The 24,913-nt window shown below is 47.4% G+C and overlaps 1 protein-coding gene and 1 long non-coding RNA gene across 2 annotated transcripts; one reads left to right on the forward strand and one right to left on the reverse strand.

Moving 5' to 3' along the window:
* The first annotated feature begins 9,433 nt into the window (after nt 1-9,433).
* On the forward strand, nt 9,434-20,725 carry KRT73 (keratin 73). The gene is made up of 9 exons (XM_003252084.1): nt 9,434-9,906; nt 11,600-11,814; nt 12,653-12,713; nt 13,319-13,414; nt 14,141-14,305; nt 16,993-17,118; nt 17,486-17,706; nt 19,015-19,049; nt 19,843-20,725. Exons 1-9 carry the CDS (start codon nt 9,460-9,462, stop codon nt 20,097-20,099), a joined length of 1,623 nt encoding a protein of 540 aa, XP_003252132.1. The 5' UTR covers nt 9,434-9,459; the 3' UTR covers nt 20,100-20,725.
* Nucleotides 12,687-18,454, reverse strand: LOC105740430. Its single transcript, XR_001116465.1, has 3 exons — nt 16,895-18,454; nt 15,487-15,981; nt 12,687-14,428 (listed from the first exon to the last, which is right to left on the reverse strand). It is a non-coding gene; the product is annotated as an uncharacterized LOC105740430 (long non-coding RNA).
* Nucleotides 20,726-24,913: the final 4,188 nt, after the last annotated feature.

The raw sequence follows: 24,913 nt of genomic DNA on the forward strand, positions 1-24,913 counted from the left end.
CTATTCTGAGGCAGAGAGACTCTCTGCCTTCCATGGATTCATAGACCCTGGGTGGCCACCAAAGGGAGGAGGAGAGAGGAAGATCTATGGGGACGGGAAGGGTGAAAGTGTGCCAGCCTGGCCCCACCCCATTCCCCGAGAAAGCCAGGTGGATTATCTACCTGGAGAGCAACCTGAGAGTGGGCCTGGTTCAGGTATCTCCCCTTCTACTGGAATGAGGATAAAAACATAGCAGAAGCAAATCCATCACAAGGGCCATACTTCAGGCAGAGTCTAGTTTGAAATAATGTCCAGTGTGAACTGCTGGGCTATCAGGGGTGTGACTAGCGCCCTGGAGCCCTCCAGTTTATGAAGGAGATCTTGCATCCCGTGTTTTGTTTTAAAGGGTTGCCCACTCCCACCTTACCCTCTGTCCCACACCTCTCCAATAAACTTCATGGGGAATTGATTCTGTTTGGAAACTTTAAAAATACTCACTAATAAGATCTTCCCTGAGTATTGTTCACTACCCCCAGATTGCCATCCTGCAAGGCACACATGTGCACGTGTGCACACACACACACACACACACTTTCACTCTCTGTTCTATCCTTGCTTGGCTGTCTGTGCTGACAGGAGGCAACACTGGAAGGGGTGCTATTCCTGTTTGGCTTTGGAAGGTGGGCACAAAGGACCCTTGTTTCCTCTCTCTATTAGGAAAACTCAGCTTCCATTTTTACAGCAATAACTTCAGGCCTTGAGCCTTGTTTGGCAGCCAAGCTGGTGTTATTATTGGCTAATTGCAGGATAATAGTGTTGCTATCATTATTGCTAGGAGGATTATTATCAGGTAACTAGATGGCCAGAGGGTATGCAGCGGGAAAAGCAGCCTGGGGGCTTGGGTCACAAGGGCAGCTCTCCTGTTTTGTCTCCTGCTTTGCTCAGAAGGCAGTTTGCAGTCCAGCACTGCACTTGGAGTCCAGAGTTGTTGTATTGGAAGGCAGGTCTTGTCAAAAGTTCCCTGCTGTGAGCTCTGTTTTGAGCAGCAAGGGGAGGAAGATAGCCAGGGATAATGGGGCACAGGTCCTGCCTTTGAGCCACTCCTACACTTCTGAAGAGGCAGCATGCATTCATTCAGCAACCGTTTATGTGCCAGATTCTGTTCTCAACACTAATACAAAAGGGCGATCAAGACTTCTGGCTACTGGGAAGCAGGTAAGTGAAGGTGCAGAGCATATTGAGACAGATGCTATCCTGGGAAGAGCATCTCAGGAACAACGGACCCAGATTAGGAGGATAAGGGAGACTTCCTTGATGAAGATTTCTCAAAGCTGAAACCTGAAACCTGAAAGATGAAGAGTTAGCCAAGGGGAAGGGAGTGTCTAAGTAGAGGTGCTGTATCTATTGTGAACAGAGCAGTGCCGGGCACATAAGTAGGTGCATCATAAATGGTTGAAATGGTCAAATGAAAGAAAAGGAGATTGACAAGAGCGTCAGAAACTGCAGTCTGGTGGAGCTTGCGGGGAGATGTGGCAGGACAGGTGGGCGGGGCAAGATCAGGACGAGAGAGCCCTTCTGGGTAGAGTGGCCACCTTGTTCCTGTTTGCCTGGAACTTTCCTGGTTTTAAAACTGAAAGTCCCACATCCTGAGAACCCAGTAAGCCCAGGCAAATGGAAAAGGTTGGTCATCCTATGGCTGCGTTGCCTTCCCAGATTTGGACTCCATGCTGCAGCTTTGAGAAGTGGGCTATTAGACACAATGGCAAGAATGCTTGCTTACCTAGCAGGCAGAGCGTAGCTGAGCCTGCTGGGTGCCCCCCACCCTGCCCCGTATCCTTTCTCCTTTTCTTTCACCGAAGTAGAAATTTAGATGAGCACATGGCCAGCCACCCAAAGATGACATTTCCCAGCCTCCCTTGAAAATAACTGTGGCCATGAAACTAAGCTCTGGTCAGAGGGATACGAGTTGTGGTATCTTGCTCCTGATTGTGCTGTTAAAAGGCAGAACTCCTGAGAGTGGGTTCAGGCTATGATGCAAACAATATGAGGAAGTTTAAGAAACTCTCCAAACTCAAGACCTGACCCAGACCTTTTAAATAAGAATCTCAGGGTCAGGGAAAGTAGTGATTTTAGAAAGATTTCAGGCAGTAGTGGTTAAAAGGATGGACTCTGCAGTGGGCTGCCTGGCTTCCAGTCCTGGTTCTAGCTATGTGACCTTGTGCAAGTAACTTAACCTTCTGTGCTTCAGTTTTCTTATCTATAAAATGTGTGTTAATTGAACCTTCTTGATGGGGTTATTTTGAAGATTAGTGTGCTCAGAACAGTACCTGTCATATACGTGCTTAATTCATTAATGTGCTCAGTAAACGTTGCAAGATGTACTATCATATCACAACCAGGATATTGACATTTATACAATTAAGATATAGAATATTACCATCATCACAAATTTCCCTCATGTTGTCCTCATTTGGACACACCCACTTCTCTCCTGTGACACTCTGTTTAACCCCCAAGCAATTACTAATCTGTTCCCCATTTCTGTATTTCAAGAATGTTATATAAATGAAATCTTTTCCAGAGTATCACATAAACGGAATCATACAATATACAAATCATACAATCCTTGAGGATTTTTTTTTTTTTTACTCAGTATAATTCTTTGGAGATTCACATGGGTCATTGCATGTACTGATAGTTTATTTCTCTTCATTGCTGAGTAGTGCTCCATGACATGGATGTACCATGGTTTGCCACCCATTGAAGGGCACCTGGATTGTTTGCATTTTTTGGCTATTACAAATAAAGCTGCTATAAATGTTTGCATACAGGTTTTTGTGTGAACATAAGATTTCATTTCTCTGGGATAAATGACCAGGTTTGTAATTGCTGGGATGTATGAGAGTTGCTTGTTTGGTTCTTTAAAAACTGCCAAACTGTTTTCCAGAATGGCTGTGCCATTTTACATTCCCATTAGCAATATGGGAATATGTCCTGTGGGCACTTGAATAGAATATTTATTCTGCTTTTGTTAGGTATAATGTCTTATAAATATCAATTAGATCCTGTTGGTTGATGGTACTGTTAAGTTCTTTTATATCCTTGATAATATTCTTGCTAATTGTTCTATTGACTGTGAGAAAGGAATATTGGAGTCCTTAACTATAATTGTGGATTTGTCTATCTAATATTTTAGTTCCATCAGTCTTTCATTCACATATTTTGCAACTCTTTTGTTTGGTGTATAAACATTAGGAATGTCTTCTTACTAAATCACTACTTCTTCTTGGTGAATTGGTCTTTTTAAATTATACATTGTCTCTCTCTGCCTCATAATTTTTTTTTGCTTTGAAGTATACTTTATCTGATGTTAATCTAGACACTTATATTTGAGATAAGTTTTTGGAGATAGCATATAGTTGGTTCATGTTTTAAAATATACTCTGTCAATCTCTGTCTTTTAATTGGTATATTTAGATCCTTTATATTTAACATAATTATTAATATATTAGGGCTTAAGCTGCCATTTAAATTTTTGTTTTCTAATTGTTCTCTTTTTTCTATTTATATTTTCTCCTACTGTTCTGTTGGTTACTTGAACATTTTTAAGAATCCATTTTGAGGCCGGGTGCGGTGGCTCATGCTTGTAATCCCAGCACTTTGGGAGGCCGAGGCGGGCGGATCACGAGGTCAGGAGATCGAGACCAAGGTGAAACCCCATCTCTACTAAAAATACAAAAAATTAGCCGGGCGTGGTGGCAGGCGCCTGTAGTCCCAGCTACTCGGAGAGGCTGAGGCAGGAGAATGGCGTGAACCCGGGAGGCGGAGCTTGCAGTGAGCCGAGATTGCGCCACTGCGCTCCAGCCTGGGCGACAGAGCGAGACTCCGTCTCAAAAAAAAAAAAAGAATCCATTTTGATTTATGTATTGTGTCTTTTAGTAAACTTTTTTGTATAGCATTTTTAGTGCTGCTGAGTATTTTATTATATATACATAACTTATCACAGTCTATTGCTATCATTGTATCAGTTGAAGAATCCTTACCTCTTTATATTCCTTTACCGTCTCTCATTTATAATATAATTTCTTAAATATTTCATCTAAATACATTTAGAATCACATCAGACAGTGTTAGAATTTTTGCCTCAACCATTGAACATAATTTATAGGAAATTCAAGAGAAGGAATGTCTATTGTATTAACTTATTTTTTAAAAATTATCATGTTTTTTCCTCCTTCCTAATGTTTCAAGTTGTTTTCTTTTATCATTTTCTTTCTGTTTAGAGGACTTATTTTAGCCATTCTTTCAGGGTAGGCCTGCTGGAAACACATTCTTAGTTTTTCTTCATCTGAGAATGTTTTCATTTTGTCTTCATTCCTGAAGGATATTTTTACTGGGCATTGAATTCTGCATCAACAGTTCTTTGCTTTCAGCACTTGAAAACTATGCCACTCCCTGCTAGCCTCCATAGTTTCTGATGAGAAATCTTCTGTCCTTCAAATTGTTTTTTCCCTAAAGGTAAAGCATTGTTTCTCTTTAGCTGCTTTCAGATTTTTCTTTGTAGTTTTCAGAATTCTGACTATAATATGTCTGGGTATGAATTTCTTTGGGTTTATTCTCTTTAGGGTTTGCTCAGCTTCCTGAATCTGTGGGTTTACGTCTTTTGCCAAATTTGGGGAATTTTTATTCCTTATTTCTTTGAGTTATTTTTCAGAAATCCTTCTTTTCCTTTCCTTCTGAACCCCAGTGACTTGATTGTTAGATCTTTTGTTAGAGTCTCCCTGATCCTGAGACTCGGTTCATTTTATTCTTCTTCAGTCTATTGTTCAGTTCTCTTTATTATTCAGATTGGGTAATTTTTATTGTCCTCTCTTCCAGTTCACTGATTCTTTCTTCTGGCCTTTTATTCTCCTGTTTCGTGTATCCACTGAGTTTTTTTATTTTGATTATTATATTTCTTAGTTCTAAAACTTCCATTTAAAGATCCAGAAGCTGATGGACGTGGGTCTGATGGCAATTCAGTGATGACTTGTTCATCCTCCACTTCCCTTCGCCCTCATGTGGAAAGAGGAGCTGGGACTGTGGCAGGCAGCATGGAGCAGAAGGGAGAGAAATGGGATAGAAGGCCTCATTTCTATATATTTATACATAACCCCAGGGAAGACACAGAGATTTGTACTTGTGCTGTTTGTGCTGTCGCTGCCTCTGGGCCCTCCCAGCACATGCGTGGTCTCTTCACCACTGCCCTCGAGTTCCGTGTCTCCTTCCCCTGCCCCCAGTTGCTGTCTCAGCTACTCTCCCAGAGTTGGTTATTTTTAGTTTGGGGCAGTAGGCATGTATAGGGAGGAGAGGGGGTTCTTCCCAGACTCACGTCCCAGATGTTTATTCCATGTCCTCTTCTCCAATAAAACAAGCAAGTTGGACATGTTTATAAAAAAAAAAAAAATAAAACTTCCATTTAGTTCTTCTGGTTTTTTAATTTCTTTGTTGAAACTGTCTAGTTTTTCATCTATTTAGCATGTTCTTAGTTGTTCATTTAAGCATGTTTATTGTGGCTGCTTTGAAATCTTTGTCAGATAATTTTAACAACTTTGTCATCTAGGTATTGGCATCTATCAATTGTCTTTTTTTCATTCAATTTGAGGACTTCCTTGTTCTTGGCACAATGAGTGATTTTTAAAATAAAAATTTGGACATTTTGGTACTATTATGAGATTCTGGATATTGTTTAAATCTTCTGTTTTGGCTGCCTTCTTCTGACATTGCCCTTGCCGGGGAAAGGCTGTGGATGCTACCTTGTTATTGCCAGGTGAGGGTGGAAGTCTGGGCTCCCCACATGGTCTCCACTGGCACCAAGTGGGTCAGGCACTTATTACCTCCTGGTGGGGATGAAATCCCGGCTTCTTTCTTGGACTTCCCTGATTCCATCTAACTGCTGGGGGAGGGGGCAGTTGGGGCACCTCGTTATAGCCCGGTGAGTGTGAAGGTCTAGGGCTCACACTCAGCTTTTGCTGATGTGGGTGTAGGTGAAACCATAGCTTTTTCTGTGTGTTGAGATGGAATAGAGTGATTATTCTCTGTAAGTTTTCCATCTTGCTATGCTGCCCCTTTCCTGATGATGTGGCTACAGAGATCAGGCTTTTGTTCAGTCTTTAAAAATCTGAGCCTTTCCAGATTCCTGACTTCTTCTGCCCCAAGTCTGGAATATAGGAGACAAATAGAAAACCTAGAGAAATAATCATCATGTCTTTCACTGGGTCCTGAGGTCCCTGTTGGTGTGCCTTCTTCTCTAGGCTTCAGAGTCTTCTCATGTTTGTGAAGAAGGGAAAAGTATGTCTACTTCATCTTTCTAGATGTGGAATATCCACATATGGAATACTGATTTCACAATATTTATTTGATTGCCCCTGGGGGTGACAGAAAGTTGATTTCCTGCCTCTCTCTCTCTCTCTCTGTCTCTCTCTCTCTCTCTCCCCCTCTCTCTCTTTCTCTCTTTTCTGAAACCATCAGAAACCCTTGCCCTAGTGTCTGGGCAGAGGCTAATGGCAGGACAGCCCCACTGTGGGAAGTGGGGCTGACTTGGTAATTGGGTTCATCTGGCATTGAGTTTCCCCTGGTGAAGGCAATAGCAGGATGTGAAATACAAGGAGCTCACTATGTGAAAACCCACTTAGAGGAGTTTCAATGACAGGTGCTAGGGATACTGTTCGTAGGGAGAATGATTTCAAAGGGCACCTAAGAGTTTTTTAGCCTAGTCCATGACTGCCTGAGAGTCCTTTGCCACTGGAGTTTTAGGAAGTGAGTAGAGAGGACCAAAGGGAGGATAGGACCTGGATCTTGTCCTCAGGAAAATTTCTGGCCATTAGGAAAGATTGACATACCTCCTGAACACAGGTAGAGACATCAAATTAGAAGAGACAATTGACATAATAGATGCTGTTGTTTGGACAACAAACAACATGTGGGAGGCTGGGAAGAGTGGTGTGATTGGATTAGGAAAGTGATCAGAGAAGGTTTCCGGGGGTGCCTCTGTGGCAGGTTCACAAGATGAGAAGGCCAGGGAGGGGAGGGGAAGAGAAAACCACAAGGAGAGGGGCTGTTTGCTCGTAGGCACACTCACGCCATACTGCAGAGTTGGCATTCACAGCATAAATGCCATTGGGGGTGATCTCAGGGCCTGTGACATGCAGCAATTTGTAGTTTTGCTGAGATGCAGGCCTGAATCACCTCCACCCCAGTGCTGGTGTGCTGAAATGAGCCAATTAGGGAGTGATTCTGGCTGGAATACTCAGCATTCTCATCACAATGCAGTTTTGTTGGTCTTCTTTGTGCCTTACGAAGAAACTTACAAAGGAATAGAAACTTTGGGTCAGGCTTGGTGGCTCACGCCTATAATCCCAGCACTTTGAGAGGCTGAGGTGGGCAGATCACCTGAGGTTGGGAGATGGAGACCAGCCTGACCAATATGGAGAAAGCCCGTTTCTACTAGAAATACAAAATTAGCCGGGGGTGGTGCTGCATCCCAGCTACTCAGGAGGCTGAGGCAGGAGAATCCCTTGAACCCGGGAAGTGGAGGTTGCGATGAGCTGAGATCATGCTATTGCACTCCAGCCTGGGCAAGAAGAGTGAAACTCCATCTCAAAAAAAAAAAAAAAAGGAACAGAAAGTTTGTGTTAGCTAAAAAAGATTAAAGGATTGCCAAGTGGCATTGCCTTTAGTGAAATTGAAGACATCGAAGAAAATGAATATTCTTAACTAGAAAACAACTGTATTGTATAAAAAAGAGGGGAGGTTGAATTTGGCAATTGCGTAGTACAACAATTTTAGGGGCATATCATAACCTCTGTACAGAAATAGAAAAGAAGGATGGGCCAACTGTTCATTCAAGTACTCCGGCTAGTGAAATACTTGTGTTTTTATGGAGGAAATTCTTTTTTTTTTTTTTATTATACTTTAGGTTTTAGGGTACGTGTGCACAATGTGCAGGTTTGTTACATATGTATCCATGTGCCATGTTGATTTCCTGCACCCATTAACTCGTCATTTAGCGTTAGGTATATCTCCTAATGCTGTCCCTCCCCCCTCCCCCAACCCCGCAACAGTCCCCGGAGTGTGATGTTCCCCTTCCTGTGTCCATGAGTTCTCATTGTTCAATTCTTTATGGAGGAAATTCTATACTATGGATATATTTGGGATTTGGGATTTGGGAAACTCTTGGGTCACATACTTTGGCAATGTCAAGGATCCATGAAATTGAAATGTCTGCCCCTACCTCCCCATCTCCAAAATTGTGAGCTAGGTTTGGTCTTCATAATTTGGGACCCAAGAGCCTAGCACAGTACCTGGGAGAGAGTCAGCCCTCAACAGAAGTCTGTTAAACGAATGAATAAATGAGTGAACAAGTAGATGGCTGGCTGGCTGGTTGGATGGATGGATGGATGGACGAATGAATAAGGCTGGCATAGCTCTGAATGTGGAGTCAGAAGAGCAGCCAAGGGAGTCCTCAAGGCTGGGGCCTGTGCTTTTTTGGGGCATTTTCATTCTCTGGGATTCACACAAAGAAAGGACTCACTAAATGTTTGCTAAAGGAATGACATCCTCAATTATCTGAACCTTGCTTTCCCCATTTGTGTAATGTGGATCATCACCATTCCCCTCCAGGCAGACTAAGTAGATTAAATGAGCTTCTTGTGTGAGGAGCTCTTTTACACTGTAAAGTGCTGCACCAGTGTCAGCCATCGTGAATGGTGCAATGACCATTATTTCAAGGTCAAGAGTCAGGGTGGTGGGATGGTAAAGGGACAAAGAAGTCAGTGTGTGCAAAGGAAGGTGAGCAGGGCAGCCCAGCTGGCACAGAGGAGCGGGAGAGCTGCCTGGGAGGGCACAGCAGGGGGCTGGCAGCCAGAGGCTGGTCCTGGAATCCCAGTGTGCTCCTCTCCTATGGCCCTGGCCAGCCATGAAACCTGTCTCCAGGAACCCCGGGAAGCCGGGCAGCAGGAGCCTCTTCTTAACCACATAAAAGCAGCTCAGCCAGGGTCCCTGAAGCAGCCCATCTGATGCTGGCATGGTTGTGAGATTTCCCACAGATGACACTGTCAATTAAAGGTCTCTCCTCTGTACCCCTACAATCCCAGGCCCCACCACTCCCTGGGGAACAGCAATTGAGACTGCGACAAACCTCCCACCTAAGATCTTTCTATGGATAATGTGCCCATGCTAATTACCCATGTTCATTAGATAAAACTCAAATTACATGAGCAAGACTTGCAAGGCGAGTACTTTGGGAGTTTTCAAGTCATTTACCCGGTGTCTGATTTTGCTGGGAGAAGATGATTTGTTGCTCCCAGGCAAACTGATCCCACAAATTAGGCCAGTGGCTCCCTCCTGAGTCCTATAAAGTGGGAGCCCAGGATCACAGGCTGGTGAACTGCATCTCAGCTAAGGGTTGGCATCTTATCACCACTTTCTGGCCTTCCCACTATGAGCCGCCAATTCACCTACAAGTCAGGAGCTGCTGCCAGGGGGGGCTTCAGCGGCTGCTCGGCTGTGCTCTCAGGGGGCAGCTCATCCTCCTACCGAGCAGGGGGCAAAGGGCTCAGTGGGGGCTTCAGCAGTCGGAGCCTTTACAGCCTGGGGGGTGCCCGGAGCATCTCTTTCAATGTGGCCAGTGGCAGTGGGTGGGCAGGAGGCTATGGATTTGGCCGGGGCCGGGCCAGTGGCTTTGCTGGCAGCATGTTTGGCAGTGTGGCCTTGGGGTCCGTGTGTCCGTCCTTGTGCCCGCCCGGGGGTATCCATCAGGTCACCATCAACAAGAGCCTCCTGGCACCCCTGAACATGGAGCTGGACCGTGAAATCCAGAAAGTGCGTGCCCAGGAGCGGGAGCAGATCAAGGTGCTGAACAACAAGTTCGCCTCCTTCATCGACAAGGTGGGTCTTTCTGGAGAAAGCTGATCTTGGGCTCCCCTTTTAAGGACTCAGGAGGGAGCTGCTGCCCTAATTTGTGGTTCAATTTGCCTGAGAGCAAGAAATCATTTTCTCCCAGCAAAATCAGACACCAGGTAAACAACTTGAAAGCTCCCCAGGTGCTGGGCCCATAAGGTTTGCTCATGCCATAGAGCCCCTTCCTTCCCCCACCTTCATTGTCCTTGGGGCACTCCCTTTCTGAAGCAGAGGAAGGCAGGGCACCTCCCCAGGATGCAGACATAGCCCATGGAAGAACTGGACAAAGCCTGGACATCAGAGCCAAGGGACCGGGGTTGGAGGCGTGAGAGGAGCCAGCAGCCCAGCCCAGGAAGGTGTCCAGGAAGCAATGAGAGTGGTCTCTGAGTTGAGAAGTAGGAGAGTGACAGCCTGTGAGACTTAGAAGCTAGGCGAAGGAAATGCCCTTGACAGCCTGGGACATCTAGACTGCCATGCGACCCAGCTCTTCCTCCTGTGTCCCCCGAGAGCTCAGACTCAGTCTGTAACACACGCAGCCTATGAGGCAGGGCAGCTGGAGGTCATGGTGCCCTAGAGCAGTGGTTCTCAAAGGTGGCCCTGGAACAAGCAGCAGCAACGTCACCTGGACGCTTGTTAGAATGCACATTCTCAGGCTCCACCCCAGAGCAACTGAATCAGAGACTCTGCAGTAGGGCCCAGCACCCTGCATTTTAACAAGCTCTCCAGGTGATGCTGATGTACCCTCAGGTTTGAGAATCACTGAGGAACAAAGTGGTAGGAAGGTATTGGGAAGCAGAGACTTCCTAAGCTTAGAGGAGCAGGGGAAGCTCACCCGGAGCGACAGTGAGGTAGGGTGGCGAGGCATGAGTAGGAGTTTTCAGATGGAGGTGGGGAAAACGCAATCTAGGGAGACAGCACATGCAGCAATGTAGAACTTGTCTGGGGAATGGGAGACCTTGGGTTTACGATATCATTGTACGAGTAAAGAAGGAAGCCAGGAGGGCTGGGCACATTATGAAGAGTGTGATAAGGAATATGGACTTGACCCTGAGGGTGATGTGGAACCACCTGAGGGTTTTAAGCAAGGGAATGATATATTTGTAGGTTGCAACTTGAGAATGCTTGTTCTGCTGCTGGGCCAATGCTGTGATTGAGACAGTAGAGATTTAGACATGAAAGCAATTTAGGAGGGCCGGAGACCCCAGATAAGCTGAGCATCTGCCTCTGGCTGGGCTGGGAGAGCCCACGCACAAGGAGGGAGAGAATAGGCAGAGCACGGGCCACCAGACCCCGAGCAGAGGGACTGACAGTGTGAAGGCTAGCACAGGCCAGCTTGTATCTAAGGAGCTGCCTTGGAGAGGTGGCCTGGGCTGAACATGGACATTGGTCCAGGCAGGTTTGGATAAGTGCAGAGGAGACAGGAGATCTAGACCTTGATAGTTTGAGAGGGAAATGAAGATGTTGGTGCCCCTCCCAACCTCAGGGGCTGCCTCAAAGTGAGAACTTTAGTCAAAGGACCCTAGGTAAGGAGTGGGGGTGTGAGTGGCATGGGTGGCAGTTTTTAAGGGCTGAGGCTCATTTTTAAAGCTAGTGTAGCATAAGAAAACACAGTTCCTGTCCAGGAAGGGAAATCTCACATCCCCTCTCCACATTGCTTAAGTATGTGTGGCATGGGTTCCAGGTGCGGTTCCTGGAGCAGCAGAACCAGGTGCTGGAGACCAAGTGGGAGCTGCTGCAGCAGCTGGACCTGAACAACTGCAAGAACAACCTGGAGCCCATCCTCGAGGGCTACACCAGCAACCTGCGGAAGCAGCTGGAGACGCTGTCCGGGGACAGGGTGAGGCTGGACTCGGAGCTGAGGAGCGTGCGTGAAGTGGTGGAGGACTACAAGAAGAGGTGAGCAGGACGCCACTCCAGGCTGGCCTGCCTCCCAGGGTGAGGCTTTCCCAGCAGGCACTGGGATGTTTGCCTCTGGCCTCAGAGGTACTGGATTCATCTGCCCCGGCAAGATGAGAGCCTTCTGTGGGCAACGAGGCAGACTGGACAGTGGACAACCAGCCTCTTGGGCAGCGTCAGGGCGGTCCTGGCAGGTGATCCCCTCCTTGGCACGCTCCTTCCTGCTCCCCACTCAAGAGAGCCTGTATTGTGTGTGTCACAGCCTCTTGGCTCCTAAGCTCACCACTGTGCCCCTGAGTTCCAAAGAACCACCCCCAACCCACCCGCTGCTCTCTGCCGTAGGGAAGGAGGTGGAGTTCCTGTTGGGCTTCCTCTCTCATTGCCTTTAGGTCCTGGACACTTGGGCCATGTGCCTCCTTTTTCCCCTGGGGGATAGTTCTGGCTTCCTTGGGACCCCTGCCTAGGGATGGAGGGGAGTTGTTGGTAGGGTGTCAGGCAGCAGGATTGGCACAAGAATCATGGCTGAAAGGGGTAGCTGGCATGCTTCTGTGATTCAGATACTGAGTGGGAAGAGGAAGAACCTACTCACTCCCCAGGCATCAGAGGAAATCAGGCCTCAAACCACCCAGGCTTAGGAGGAGGTTACTTCATGCCCGGCCTCCAACTCTGGCCAAATAGTCCTGGTGCGTTGGGACGGACTTGCAAAGGTATAGAATAATACCTCTTAAAAGGCATAGAATATGGGTATCTCTTTTCTCATTTCACTATGAGAACGTGTACACACACACACACACACACACAGACACACACTCTGCTCACTGTGATGCTTTCCCTGCAGGTATGAAGAAGAAATAAACAAGCGCACAACTGCTGAGAATGAATTTGTGGTGCTTAAGAAGGTGAGGAGGGTGCATGGGTTCCCTTCAGTCTCCCAGCAGTGGGTGTTGGTCTAAGAGAGAGGAGCAGCTGAGGTCTGAGTGCCCCGCAGAAGGGCCTGGAGCCGAAGTGCTGAAGGAGGAGATGAAGGGATGGCTGCTCAGGACATTTTGGGACACCTGGGTGTTGGTTTAGCACACAGTACTTTATCTGTGGACAGGAACCTAGATGTGGATAGTCAGTCCCAACTCATGTCCACTTTGGCTGGGGAACAGGACAGGCTTTGGGAGAGGCTGCAGGTTTGCCTTCCAACTCTGCTAGTTTCTGGCAAATCACCGTGGCTGTCCTTGGCTCTCTCTGTTGGCTGAATGACTGGCTGAGTGGGGTATAGAGTCCCACACCCTTCTCTGAGAAATAGAGGCAGAAAGAGTTCCAGAGGTTTGAGAAACTTGCCCCAGGTTTCGCAGTGAGTCTGACAGTGAAGTTGTGGCTGGAAGGCAGGTTCCTGCCCCTTGGATCTGCAGTCCTGGGCAGCTAGCTAGGGCAGGGCCTGCGGGTGTCAGTTCACTGGAGAGGCCTGTCTGGGCTTGAAGAAAGGTGAGGTCAGGGGTATCTGGATTCTCCATAGGACGTGGATGCAGCTTACATGAACAAAGTGGAGCTGCAGGCCAAGGTGGATGCCCTGGATGAAGAAATCAAGTTCTTCAAGTGCCTGTACGAGGGGGTAAGCCTCCCCCTGCCCCAACTCTGGCTCTGCCTTCTGGAAGGACAGATATGTGATGAACAGTTTCTTACTTATCAGTAACTTAAACAGTCCAGGGCACCTCCAGCATTGGGGTGCTGAGAAATTTGTAGATCAAGGGTGGGAGTGGCCATCTATCCTGGTGCCCCATCCATCCCTGACTGCCCTGAGGATGTCTTGCTTTCACTTCCTCCAGGAAAACAGAGTCCTTAAGGGGTTCCCACTGAACTTCAGCCAAGCATATTCTCATTCCTGCTTCTCTTCTCTCTGTGGCTGGGGATGTTTCCTGGGGTCTTGGGCAGGAATCCCCAGGGATAGAGGTAGGAAGTCCTCATACCCCTTCTACCTTCTCTATGCACATCTGGTTTCAAGCCTCAACCTATTGGCCAAGCATTCCTGGGCTCCTGTGCCCCTTAGTGTCCCATGTGTGGCAGCCAGGCTGTTGTCTTCCACCTTCCCCACTCCTGTCCTGTCTCAGGGGACAGACGTATGGGCTGTTTTCTTCCTGGGCTGCTTCAAACCCATTCAGCAGTTTTCAGATGTGGTATTGGAACCTCTGGGCTGTGAGCTCCGTTCTTACAAGCTTTGGGAAGTTCAGCTTCCATCTGTGTGGGATGGTCTAGGGCCATCCCTCTGGGACAGGGCCATCACCTTGGCACTTTTCTCTGGTCATAGAAGGCATTTCATGCTTCCTTGTTTCCCCTGCAGGAGATTGCTCAGATCCAGTCCCACATCAGCGACACATCCATCATCCTGTCCATGGACAACAACCGGAACCTGGACCTGGACAGCATCATTGCTGAGGTCCGCGCGCAGTATGAGGAGATCGCCTGGAAGAGCAAGGCCGAGGCCGAGGCCCTGTACCAGACCAAGGTGAGGCCGCAAAACTCCCCACAGTGAAGTATGCAGGGCCCTCTGCTCCAGATCTGTCTTGTCTGCGCCGTGACTCTCTGTGGTAGCCCATAGCTTGCTGGGAGCACAGCACTGTCCTGGGCACTGGGGGAAGCCAGAGGGGAGGAGAAGACACAGTTCTGTCCTTGGCACCCACTTAGATCAACAGCACCCCTGGAGGATGCACTCAGCTGAGTGCAGGTGAATGTGGTGCAAACAGAGTCCAGATTGAGGAACTAGGACCAGGTGGGGCAGGTCAGAAACAACTCCCTGGAGGCAGAGAGTTCTGTCTGGAGGGGAGAAGCAACATGAGTAGTTGGCATCTCAACTCCCTTGCTAATTATCATAAGTGAGGGGGTCTCTTCAGTGTGATCTGGAATCAAGTGATTTCTACCTTTTCATTCAAGTCTAACTCCAAGGATAAAGCAGAAGTTTGAGGCATCAGATCTTAACTCCCCTAATGGTAGTGGGTGGGAAGTGATTCTTTTTTTATTTTTAAATTTTATTTATTTATTTATTTTTTTGAGACAGAGTCTCGCTCTGTCGCCCAGGCTGGAGTGCAGTGGCGCAATCTCCGCTCACTGCAAGCTCTGCCTCCCGGGTTCACGCCATTCTCCTGCCTCAGCCTCTCCGAGTAGCTGGGACTACAGGCGCCCGCCACCATGCCCGGCTAATTTTTTTGTATTTTTAGTAGAGACGGGGTTTCACCATGGTCTCGATCTCCTGACCTCGTGATCCTCGCTCCTCGGCCTCCCAAAGTGCTGGGATTACAAGCGTGAGCCACCATGCCCTGCCTGGGAAGTGATTCTTTAGATAATTTGGTTTCTCAGATCAAGATGGCAACTTCCTAATTGTTCCTTGCTGTTTATCAGGCTCCTTCTCAAGGAAATCCTCACTCTTGGGAGATTTTATCTCATCCCTCTCCCTGCCTCCTTGCTAGCCTGCAGCGGTGGAGGAGGGAGGCTTTCCAGGTCTAGGAGACATAGGCTAGGGCTTCTTGGTAGAGGTTCAAACTCAACTCCTCAGTCCCCAAAGCCTTCCACATTAGTGTTGCAAGCTAGGGTCAGGAATGCCCAGAATCATAACAGTATTATGATTGCTTGTTTTGATGATTCCCTTTTAAAGATAGAGAAGGTATGGCCCAGGGAGTTCATGCTACTTACCAAAGGCAATAGCTGGCAAGTGACACAGCTAGATCAGAATCTAGGTGACTGACTTCAAATTCCACTGCATTTAGGCAGAAAATCAGAAGGTGACTCTGGGAAAGAAGCATTTACTCTAAGGGCTTTGTGTGGCTTGACAGAGGAGTGGCAGGAAGATGTTCACCTGTTCGTCTCAGAATGAAGCTGCTTGGTGTCAGAACCAGTGTACGGGGAGGCATCCTGCTCATACAGCCTTGCAGAGAAGTGGGGGAAGGCCCCTTGTTTAGGGTTGGCACCAAAGATAAAACACCAGGAGTGAAGAGAGAAGCCCCTCTGCCTTCTCTGCCTTCTGGATAATTTGGCATCTTTAGGAACAATCCTAAATCTTGGGCCATGCTGGGGTGGAGCACCCAGTGACAGAGACAGAGCAGTACACCACCTCCAGAGTGCTGAAGGGTCCCTGTTTTGTGTTCCCCTTGAGCCACATTCTGAGTAGAACTGATGTATTCTCTGTGACTGTTTAATAGATGACATCAAAGACAGAAATAATCCCAAATTAGTAGATGACCTAAAATTCATGGCTAGTGGTTTTGGGATATAGCTGAATCCACCCCCATCATGCACACAAAATGTTCCTCCATGCTAATGCCTCCTTCCATCCCAGCCCAGCAAAGCTGCCTGTGGGTTGGGGCCCAGCTAAGGTATCAAGGGGAGGGAGTCACAGAAAATACAGATGGACAGCTCACTGGCTCACTCATTCATTCATGAGACTTTTTTTGAGCACCAACCAGGCACTATGCTAGGTACTGGGAATTTAAAGTTAAAAGAAAAAGTCTCTGTCATCCATTCATTCTGGGTCTGATGGAGAACACATGGAAACAGGTTCACAATACAGTACAGTGTGGGGAGACCTATGGACTGGTGTGCCAGTGGCAGTGGAGTAGGATTGCATCCAACCAGGGCATCACAGAAGGCCTCATGGAGGAAGGGACTCTGCACTGGCTAAGTTGGAGCTAGCTAGGGAAAAAGGAGGATGGATGGGGGAGGGTTTTTCAGGTCAGAGGAGAGGCTCAGGCAAAGACTCAGAGACACAAGAGCACATGGGACATCTGGGGGAACTGTGGGACTGTTTGGCCCAGCTTGGGAGTCAGACAGGTGTTAGGCAAGGGCAGGAAGAAATGAGCCCCTGGATGCCATGTTAGAGTTTGAATTTGACCTTGACGTTGAAGGACGATAGGCAGAGGAATGTCATAATTGGAGTAGTGTGTTATAAAGTTGCCATGTGAAGAGTCTGGGACATTCACCAGTCCTTATGGCCAATTCTAACCATCCATGAGATCAGCCATGCTTAAGGCAAGCAAATGCAATGGCCCAATGCTTTAATGGGAGGCTGCTGATAGACATGGTGAGGCGGGGGACCTGGACCAACCTCTGCCAGGCTCCGCAAGTTCAGGCACAGTCTCTGTACCAGGCTGATCCCAGCCAAGCCCTGAGTCAGTGTCCTTGCTTTGGTTCCTTTTCCTCTAGTTCCAGGAGCTGCAGCTAGCAGCCGGCCGGCATGGGGATGACCTGAAACACACCAAAAATGAGATCTCAGAGCTGACCCGTTTCATCCAAAGGCTGCGCTCGGAGACTGAGAGTGTGAAGAAGCAGGTGAAGGGGACTGGAGCATTCCTTACTCACTCCTAAGGGAGGGGTGAACTTCTTAGCACCCCCTGCCCCTCCTTCTCCTGAGCATCCATTTCAGAATCCCCTTCCTCAAATGGAGGTCCTGCTCTCATCCCTCACCTTTATCTCCCATCTGAAGTTTGGAACAATTGCAGATTATTTTCATAAAGCTGTGGGGCCCAGCGTAACAAGCCTCTCAGTCCCAGGTTGACAGGACTCCACCTGGATGTGGCTGGGTCTCTGCTCCAGGACATGGGGCAGGACAGAGGAGGGTTCAACCACTGAGAGCATGGGAGAGGTGAAGTGAGGCCCAGGGAGGAACTCAGGGAGAAATGCTACCTCCTGACCCCAGTGTGCCAACCTGGAGACGGCCATCGCTGACGCCGAGCAGCGGGGGGACTGCGCCCTCAAGGATGCCAGGGCCAAGCTGGATGAGCTGGAGGGCGCCCTGCAGCAGGCCAAGGAGGAGCTGGCACGGATGCTGCGGGAGTACCAAGAGCTTTTGAGCGTGAAGCTGTCCCTGGATATTGAGATCGCCACCTACCGCAAGCTGCTGGAGGGCGAGGAGTGCAGGTGGGCGGGACCGAGGGACTGGAAGAAACTGCAAGTCTCCACCTTAAAGTTTCCCAGAGTGTGGTTGGGGGCGGGGCGGGGAGGGGGAGCTGGAGATGTGTTTACTTCACCCACAAGCATAGTTTCAAACAGCATCCTGCCAGATAATGTGACAGCAATTTCCTTTACAGTTCTCTTTTGACTCTTTGGAGAAAGTCTTAGCTGGGTTCTGTTGTGTCTTTAACACCTCTTAGATGGCCAGGCGCAGTGGTTCATGCCTGTAATCCCAGCACTTTGGGAGGCTGAGGTGGGTGGACCACCTGAGGTCAGGAGTTTGAGATCAGCCTGGCCAACATTGGAGAAACCTCGTCTCTACTAAAAATACAAAAATTAGCTGGATGTGGTGGTGCACGCCTGTAATCCTAGCTACTCGGGAGGCTGAGGCAGGAGAATCGCTTGAACCCAGGAGGCTGAGGTTGTACTGAGTTGAGATCCCACTACTGTCCTCCAGCTTGGGTGACAGAATGAGGCTCTGTCTCAAAAACAAACAAACAAACAAACAAAACACAAAAACACCTCTCAGACACTTGCAAATATCCCCTATTGATAAAGAGACAGTAGATCTCAGGTGCAGAATCTCTGGGAAGATAATAGCATTATCTAGCCCAAAAGTTTTAAATTGTTTTCTTTTCATTATATTTATTTTTACTGCTACTTTTTTTCTTATTTGATTAGGTAATAATACTGGTTTCTATTTACCCTGGTGATATAAAACTTCTTTTTAAAAGAAATGCACTTTTGTCGTAAAAGGCAGAGTCAATTAAAAATACTAAATATCTAACAGTACAAGTCAAACATGGTCCTAGCAACAGTCGGAAGGGTGACACACGAAGCATGAACATTTGAAAAACCCTGTTATAATCTAGCACCATTTTATAACTGAGACCTGGAGAGAAGTCGCTTGTCCCAAAATCATACAGTTCGTTCATTAGTAGTAATGATCTTTCCACATATGTATTTATTCAGGCAGCTGCTCACAGTAGTAAAGAAAAGGGTTCAAGAGAAACCCTGCAGGAGGGACCTTGGGGATGGTAATGTTGTTGGGGGTTCCAAAGTTGCAGGTTCCGCATCTCTGCAGCGGGAAGAGTAGATTGAGGAGCAAGAGGGAGGGCTTAGAGACACGCAAGGGCAGCCAGTGCCATCCGGCAAGTGTGGGGTGCGTGGAGGCTGAGTTGGTCTGGCTGGGGATCCCCAGCCTGTGTTTAGGCAGTGAGAGCCACTATGGGAGTCCACGTGATTCAGACTCTCCAGTGCTTTTCTGTCTTTCAGGATGTCCGGAGAATATATCAACTCTGTGAGCATTTGTGAGTATTTCACGACTCTGAGGGAATACTTTTAGTCCATCAACAAACACAAAGTGGGTGGGTGTCCACTGCCCAGCCCCCTGGGGAACAGCTTGGCTCTGCCTGTTGACCACTTTATCACATACTCACCTTCCTTGCTGAGACCTGCGGCCTCCCTGTTCAGAGCTGCTTCTTCCAGGTGGAGTCAGTGCCCAGCACATTCTGATATTGCACACTAGCCTCTTTCATAGCAATCTCCCCCTGCTGCGGTGAAACTCTCAGCCCCTCCCCTCTTCTGTCACCCCCACACCAGCTCTCCTGCGTGAAGGAAACTGAGCACAGAGTGGTGCCTCCTCACTGGGAGTAGAGACCGGTGTGTGGACCACCGTGAAAGCCAGTTTAATGCTGGCCCCACAGGGTTTGGCAGTCTCCCTCTTATAGCGGGACCGGCAGAAACTCCCTAATTTTAACAATCAGGAAATTCTTTTGAAAAATACTCAGAAGGTATTGTAAAGCTAAATGCAAGAACCTGCTGGCTTATCTGATGCTCAAGCATCATCTGTCCCTTGGGGGAAGCCCCTGCTACTCCTGTTTGTTCATAGAATGACAAGGTGCCTGACTTGGGAGTCTTGCAGGATTGGGGCTATTCTTCCCGTGCTTGAGTTGCTCAAATGAACCCAAGTTCATGGTTGATGGGAAGTGTTTGCTTAAGAAGGAAGCATTTAAGCTAGTGGGGCTGGGAGGTTGGAGGGGGACTTAGGGCCACCTCTGTCCTGGGATATACACTGATCACTCGTCCCTCCCTCCTCCGCAGCAGTCATCAACAGCTCCGTGGCCGGGACGGCAGGCACAGGGGCTGGCTTTGGATTCAGCAATGCTGGCACCTATGGCTACTGGCCCAGCTCTGTCAGCGGGGGCTACAGCATGCTGCCTGGGGGCTGTGTCACTGGCAGTGGGAACTGCAGCCCCCGTGGGGAAGCCAGGACCAGGCTGGGGAGTGCAAGTGAATTCAAGGACTCCCAGGGAAAGACCTTAGCTCTAAGCTCACCCACCAAAAAAACCGTGAGATAAAAGTTCAAGGCAGCCCATTTCCCAGTAGTCTGCCTTGCCCTGGCAGACTGCTCCGGACTCCTCTAGGAAATTCCTGTGTCTCATTTGTCCTCATCTCCTTCTTGCTTTGCTTTGCTGTGGACCTCTCCTCCTTCTCCTTGACCTCTCTGCCTCAGTCTTTGTTAATGTTGAATCAGGATTTGAGAGCTGGAGCCCATCTTTCTGCCTCCATTCAAAGAGGCCTTTTAACTCGGCCTCCCCTTCTGGATGAAGACTTGGTCCTTTCTCTGCCTGCATGTCCCTGTGCAGAGGAAGGCTGTCTCTCAAGGGTAACCCCAATCTGCCTGCGCTGCTCTTTCATATCCTGTCTCAGTAACTATTTGGCCACGTGCTCCCTGGGTACACAAGGTTTCAGATCTACTGATAGACCTGCAGGAGCTCTCTCGTGTTAGAGCAATACTGGCTCAGGCAAAACACCTGGTGGGAAGTTGTATCTTGCATAGCCACTGCGTATTACATAGCCGGGAGTACCCCTTGAGGCTAATTCTATCAACCAAGGGATTTGCACTCTTCATCTGTGGGTACTTGTCCTTGTTTAGGCCTCACCTCCCTGCTCCTGTGTCTTACCAATAAACTTATAAAGCCCACGTAGGGTCAGGCTGCTTCTCTCTCCTAAGGGAGTCCTCATCTCTGTCCATGTGTCTTCTGCCTGTGGAGTGGTCAATGAATGGGAGCCTGAGGCACCTGAAGTCTGGAAGGATCTTTTGATCTGAGTGAAAGAGACCCTATTCAGCCTGGGTTATCTCACCATCACCTTCTAAGTCATGCTTTTCTCAGGCCAATTCTCCAGTGAATGGGGGATCTCTAAGAACATTCGGGTTATTGGCAGAGAGAAGGAGCCCACACTTGCCTGGTATCAAGATTTAAAACTGGTCCAGAGGCAGAAGAAGGCCAGTTCTAGGTAGCCTAGGGTCGAATTATGATGGCTTCATGTCCCCTAAGGAAAGGCCCAAAGGTAGAGACTCCTCTTTGAAGTAATGACACATTTTCTCTTGGCCCTTAGTAAAGTTCCCACTGAGTTGAGCATGGGTGTTTATGTATATGTGTGTATGTATGTATGAATACGTGTGTGCATATGTATATGTGCTTAAGAATGGGGTTCTCTGTTACACACACAATTGCAGATTCTTTTCATAAAGCTGTGGGGCCCAGCGTAACAAGCCTCTCAGTCCCAGGTTGACAGGACTCCACCTGGATGTGGCTGGGTCTCTGCTCTAGGAGGAGATGGAGCAGGACAGAGGAGGGCTCAACCACTGTGAGCATGGGAGAGGTGAAGTGAGGCCCAGGGAGGAACTCAGTGGGGGAGTGTTTGTTTTGAAAATGCTCAGAGATTTCTCATAGATCCCCAGGCCATGATGATGCCATCAGGATGCAACAGGATGCAAAAGCAAGTGAGAGGCTAGCACACATTCAGGTTGGGGCCACCACGTTGCATCTGAACAGGTCCCTGTGGTTCCTGGGAGGGTCCTAGACTTCAAGTCAATCGCTTTGAATTCAGATTTAGACTCTGCAACTAAGTGGCAATAATGAACGAAGCTCTCAATCTTCTTGAACCTCATTTTGTTAGCTATAAAACAGGAAGACTGATGCCCCTAAATTGTTGTTAAGCTAAAATGAGACAACACGAGGATGTCTTGTGCAATTACTGGCACAAAATTGATGCTTAATAAATGTTAGTGGAAACAAAAGCGTGTCCTCCATATTTTTGGTTTGACTTAATTAGCTTGCCAAAAGAGGTGTACAGCTGCCAGTAAAGCCATTCAAAAATTCTGACTTTAAAGAGACCATCTCATAAATTATAGCACAAGCTTATTTCCCAAAGGAGAACTGGCAGGCAGAATAATTAGTCTCAGGAGTATACTCTTAGAGCCAGTGAAGAAAGTCAGTTCAACAAATATTCATTAAGCATATATCATATACCTGGCATGTGCTGGTGCTGGGGATACAGTGATGAAGAAATCTTGTCCATGCCCCTAATGGAGGCATAACCATAAAACACCTAACTGTAACATGGTGAGGTATCAGCAACAATAGAAGACACAGAGGAATCACAGAGGAGAGAGAGGAACTTCAGGGAGGTCAGGGAAAGCTCACAGAGGAGGCAATATGTGTAGAGGTTTTAGAGGATGGATAGGAATTTACTAGGTGGACAAGAGGAGGAAGTGGGCTTTGTAGCCAGAGGCACCAACATGGTACAAATAGGTGACTGTTGCTGGAGTGTGAAGTGTAAGGATGGAGGAGACTCAGCAGGTGGAGAAGGAGGGTGCAGTCCCATCCAGAGTTGGTGAGGCAGGCAGCAGATGTGTAAGAGAGGCCCCTTCATGTATGCTAAGAGCTGGGATTTTATCTTGTAGAGCTTGAGAGAGAAGTTAACACCTTGGGTGTCAGATGGACCCTGAGTCAGAAGGTCTTTGCCACTTACTAACTGTGTAACTTAGGCAAGATACTTCTGCTCCATAAGCCTCAGTTTTCTCATCCGTACAAAGGGGTTAATAATTGGAGTTACCTCATAGAGTTGTCATGAGAATTAAATTTAATGAAATAATGTACGAGAATTATTTAGTTCTTCTAGCACATAGTAAGTGCTCCATAAATGGCTGCCCCTATTGTTTTTAGGTATAGACTATTCTTTCAGGAAACTGAAGTGACAAGGGAAGTAGAGAATGTCTGATAGTGATCAGAAGATTGTTTGAGAACACGAACTTAGGATACAGAACATTAGCTATTATGTAAGATTTCTGCCATCTAACTTCTAAGCTTGGGTTCATATAATGAATGCTGACACCCTCAAGAGACAAACCCTGACATCTGAGCAGCTTAACTTAACACAGCAAAGATATATTTCTCACTCACTGTCCAAGGCAGGTTAGGGCAGCTGCCCTATGTGGTTCTCCCATTGGGTGTCTCAGGGACCCAGGCTCTTCTGCCTTGTAGCCCTGCCACATGGAACACATGAACTCCAAGGTCACCAGACAGGGGAAAAGAGATGGAGGAGGCACATGACCTGCTTACTGCCCCACCCCAGAAATGATACACTTCAATGCCACTCATGTTTCATTGGCCAGCACTAGTCACATGACCCCAAGCCCCACCAGAACTGCAAAGGAGGCTGGGAAGTGAGAGGAGAGCCAGGTTATTTGATGAGCTCTGGCAGTCTGTGGCTCACCTTGCTCAGTCTCGGTACCCAAGGCTGATCACGAGGCTGAGAATTCTCTCTCCCTTGGCCAGTGCAGGGATGATGCTGACCATGCTCTCAGGAGTCCATGCAAACTACCTCCCTTTGGTTTGGACAGTACAACCCTGGCCATATTGCCATAAACTAGATAAGCCTGCATATTGTATTTAGGCCTCCTTCATGTTTTTAGGGAGATATTGTAAGTCTCTTCAGATATGGGAAATTTAAGTCAATTTAATGGTGAAGTGGAGATATCTTGTTCAGTGTTTCTTAAAGTATATTCCTTGAAACTCTGGCCCCATAAAGTATTTGGCCAAAGAGAGGGCTCAATGGCCTAAAAAATAGTTTTGAAAACACTGAGTTTTGTGGAGGTTTTTTGTGTGTAACAAGAACAGTACTTTATTTCTGATTCTAGAATCAACTTCCCTCTCCTTTCATCTTTAGTTTGTTTTTTTAATATAACTTATTTATAAAAGCATTATATGCTCATATTAGAAAATTCAGAAATATTAAAAAATAGAAAAAAACCCACTGACACTGCCCCATTCACAAGTTCACCTCACAGCCATCAGGTGTGAAAAACATGAAGTTTTGTATTACCCTTTGGTACAACAGAAAGTATCATGCGTTTTTCTGTTATTATGGTTTAATACCATCCATCTGTCCATCCATTCATCCATCTACCCACCCACCCATCTATACATCCATTTATTTGTTTACTAGACTATTTATTAGAGCAGTTTTAGGTTTACAGCAAAATAGAGTGGAAGGTACTTGGGTTTCCCATTTACCCCTTACCCCCACACATGCATAGCCTCCTCCCTTATCAACATCTCCCACCACAGGGGTACATTTGTTATAACTGATGGACTTACACTTATGCAGCATTATCACCTCAAGTCCCAGGTTTACATTGGCGTTCACTGGGAAGTCTGTGGGTTTGGACAAATGTATAATGACATGTAGCCATCATTACAGTACTGTACAGAATAGTTCACTGCCCTAAAATTGCTCTAGCACTAAGCATGTTAATGGGCCTAGAAAGTCCTGCAATAAGATGCTCGCTTCATTTTTTTTTAAGCCAAGCACAGAATCCATTCCCATATCTTTTTTTTGCATGATACCTATTAACTTCCCAAGAACTAGTGTTATAGGGCAAAGGAGACCCAGTTTAACCAGCAATGCATTTTCAATTCTCAGCCTAGAGTGGTTTCATCCGTCTTTGGTAGTAAAGATCTGATTTCTAAGGGCAATGTTCCTTGTCTGGTTTACTAATCCAGGGGTTGCTTTAACCCAAGAACTAATGACAGAGGTGGTCACCAATGCCTGAGGTGACACCGTAAGCTGCTGTCAGAGGCAGAGGCAATGAGAACCCCTCCTCCCTGGCCTCAACCCCCTTTGATCTGCTGACATCCCCACACATCTGAGGCCTTTGAAATCTGCGTGTGTCACTTCTGTCTCCTCATGATCTGTAATAAAGGTGATTCAGGGGTTGAGGAATTCCTTATTCATCCGGCCAGTCAACCCCTCATAGGAAGAGAAGAAAAGGTCATCTTACTCTTCCCTAACCCTGGGCAGAAGAGCCCTGGTCGCAGGATAT

This window comes from Nomascus leucogenys, chromosome 11 (assembly GCF_006542625.1).
Source record: "Nomascus leucogenys isolate Asia chromosome 11, Asia_NLE_v1, whole genome shotgun sequence".
In the NCBI taxonomy this organism is placed as follows: domain Eukaryota; kingdom Metazoa; phylum Chordata; class Mammalia; order Primates; family Hylobatidae; genus Nomascus; species Nomascus leucogenys.

Coding starts and splice junctions, on each gene's coding strand:
- KRT73 (XM_003252084.1), top strand. CDS start 9,460: ATGAGCCGCCAATTCACCTACAAGTCAGGAGCTGCTGCCAGGGGGGGC. Junction 12,714..13,318: donor AATTTGTGGTGCTTAAGAAG/GTGAGGAGGGTG, acceptor GATTCTCCATAG/GACGTGGATGCAGCTTACAT. Junction 19,050..19,842: donor TATCAACTCTGTGAGCATTT/GTGAGTATTTCA, acceptor CCTCCTCCGCAG/CAGTCATCAACAGCTCCGTG.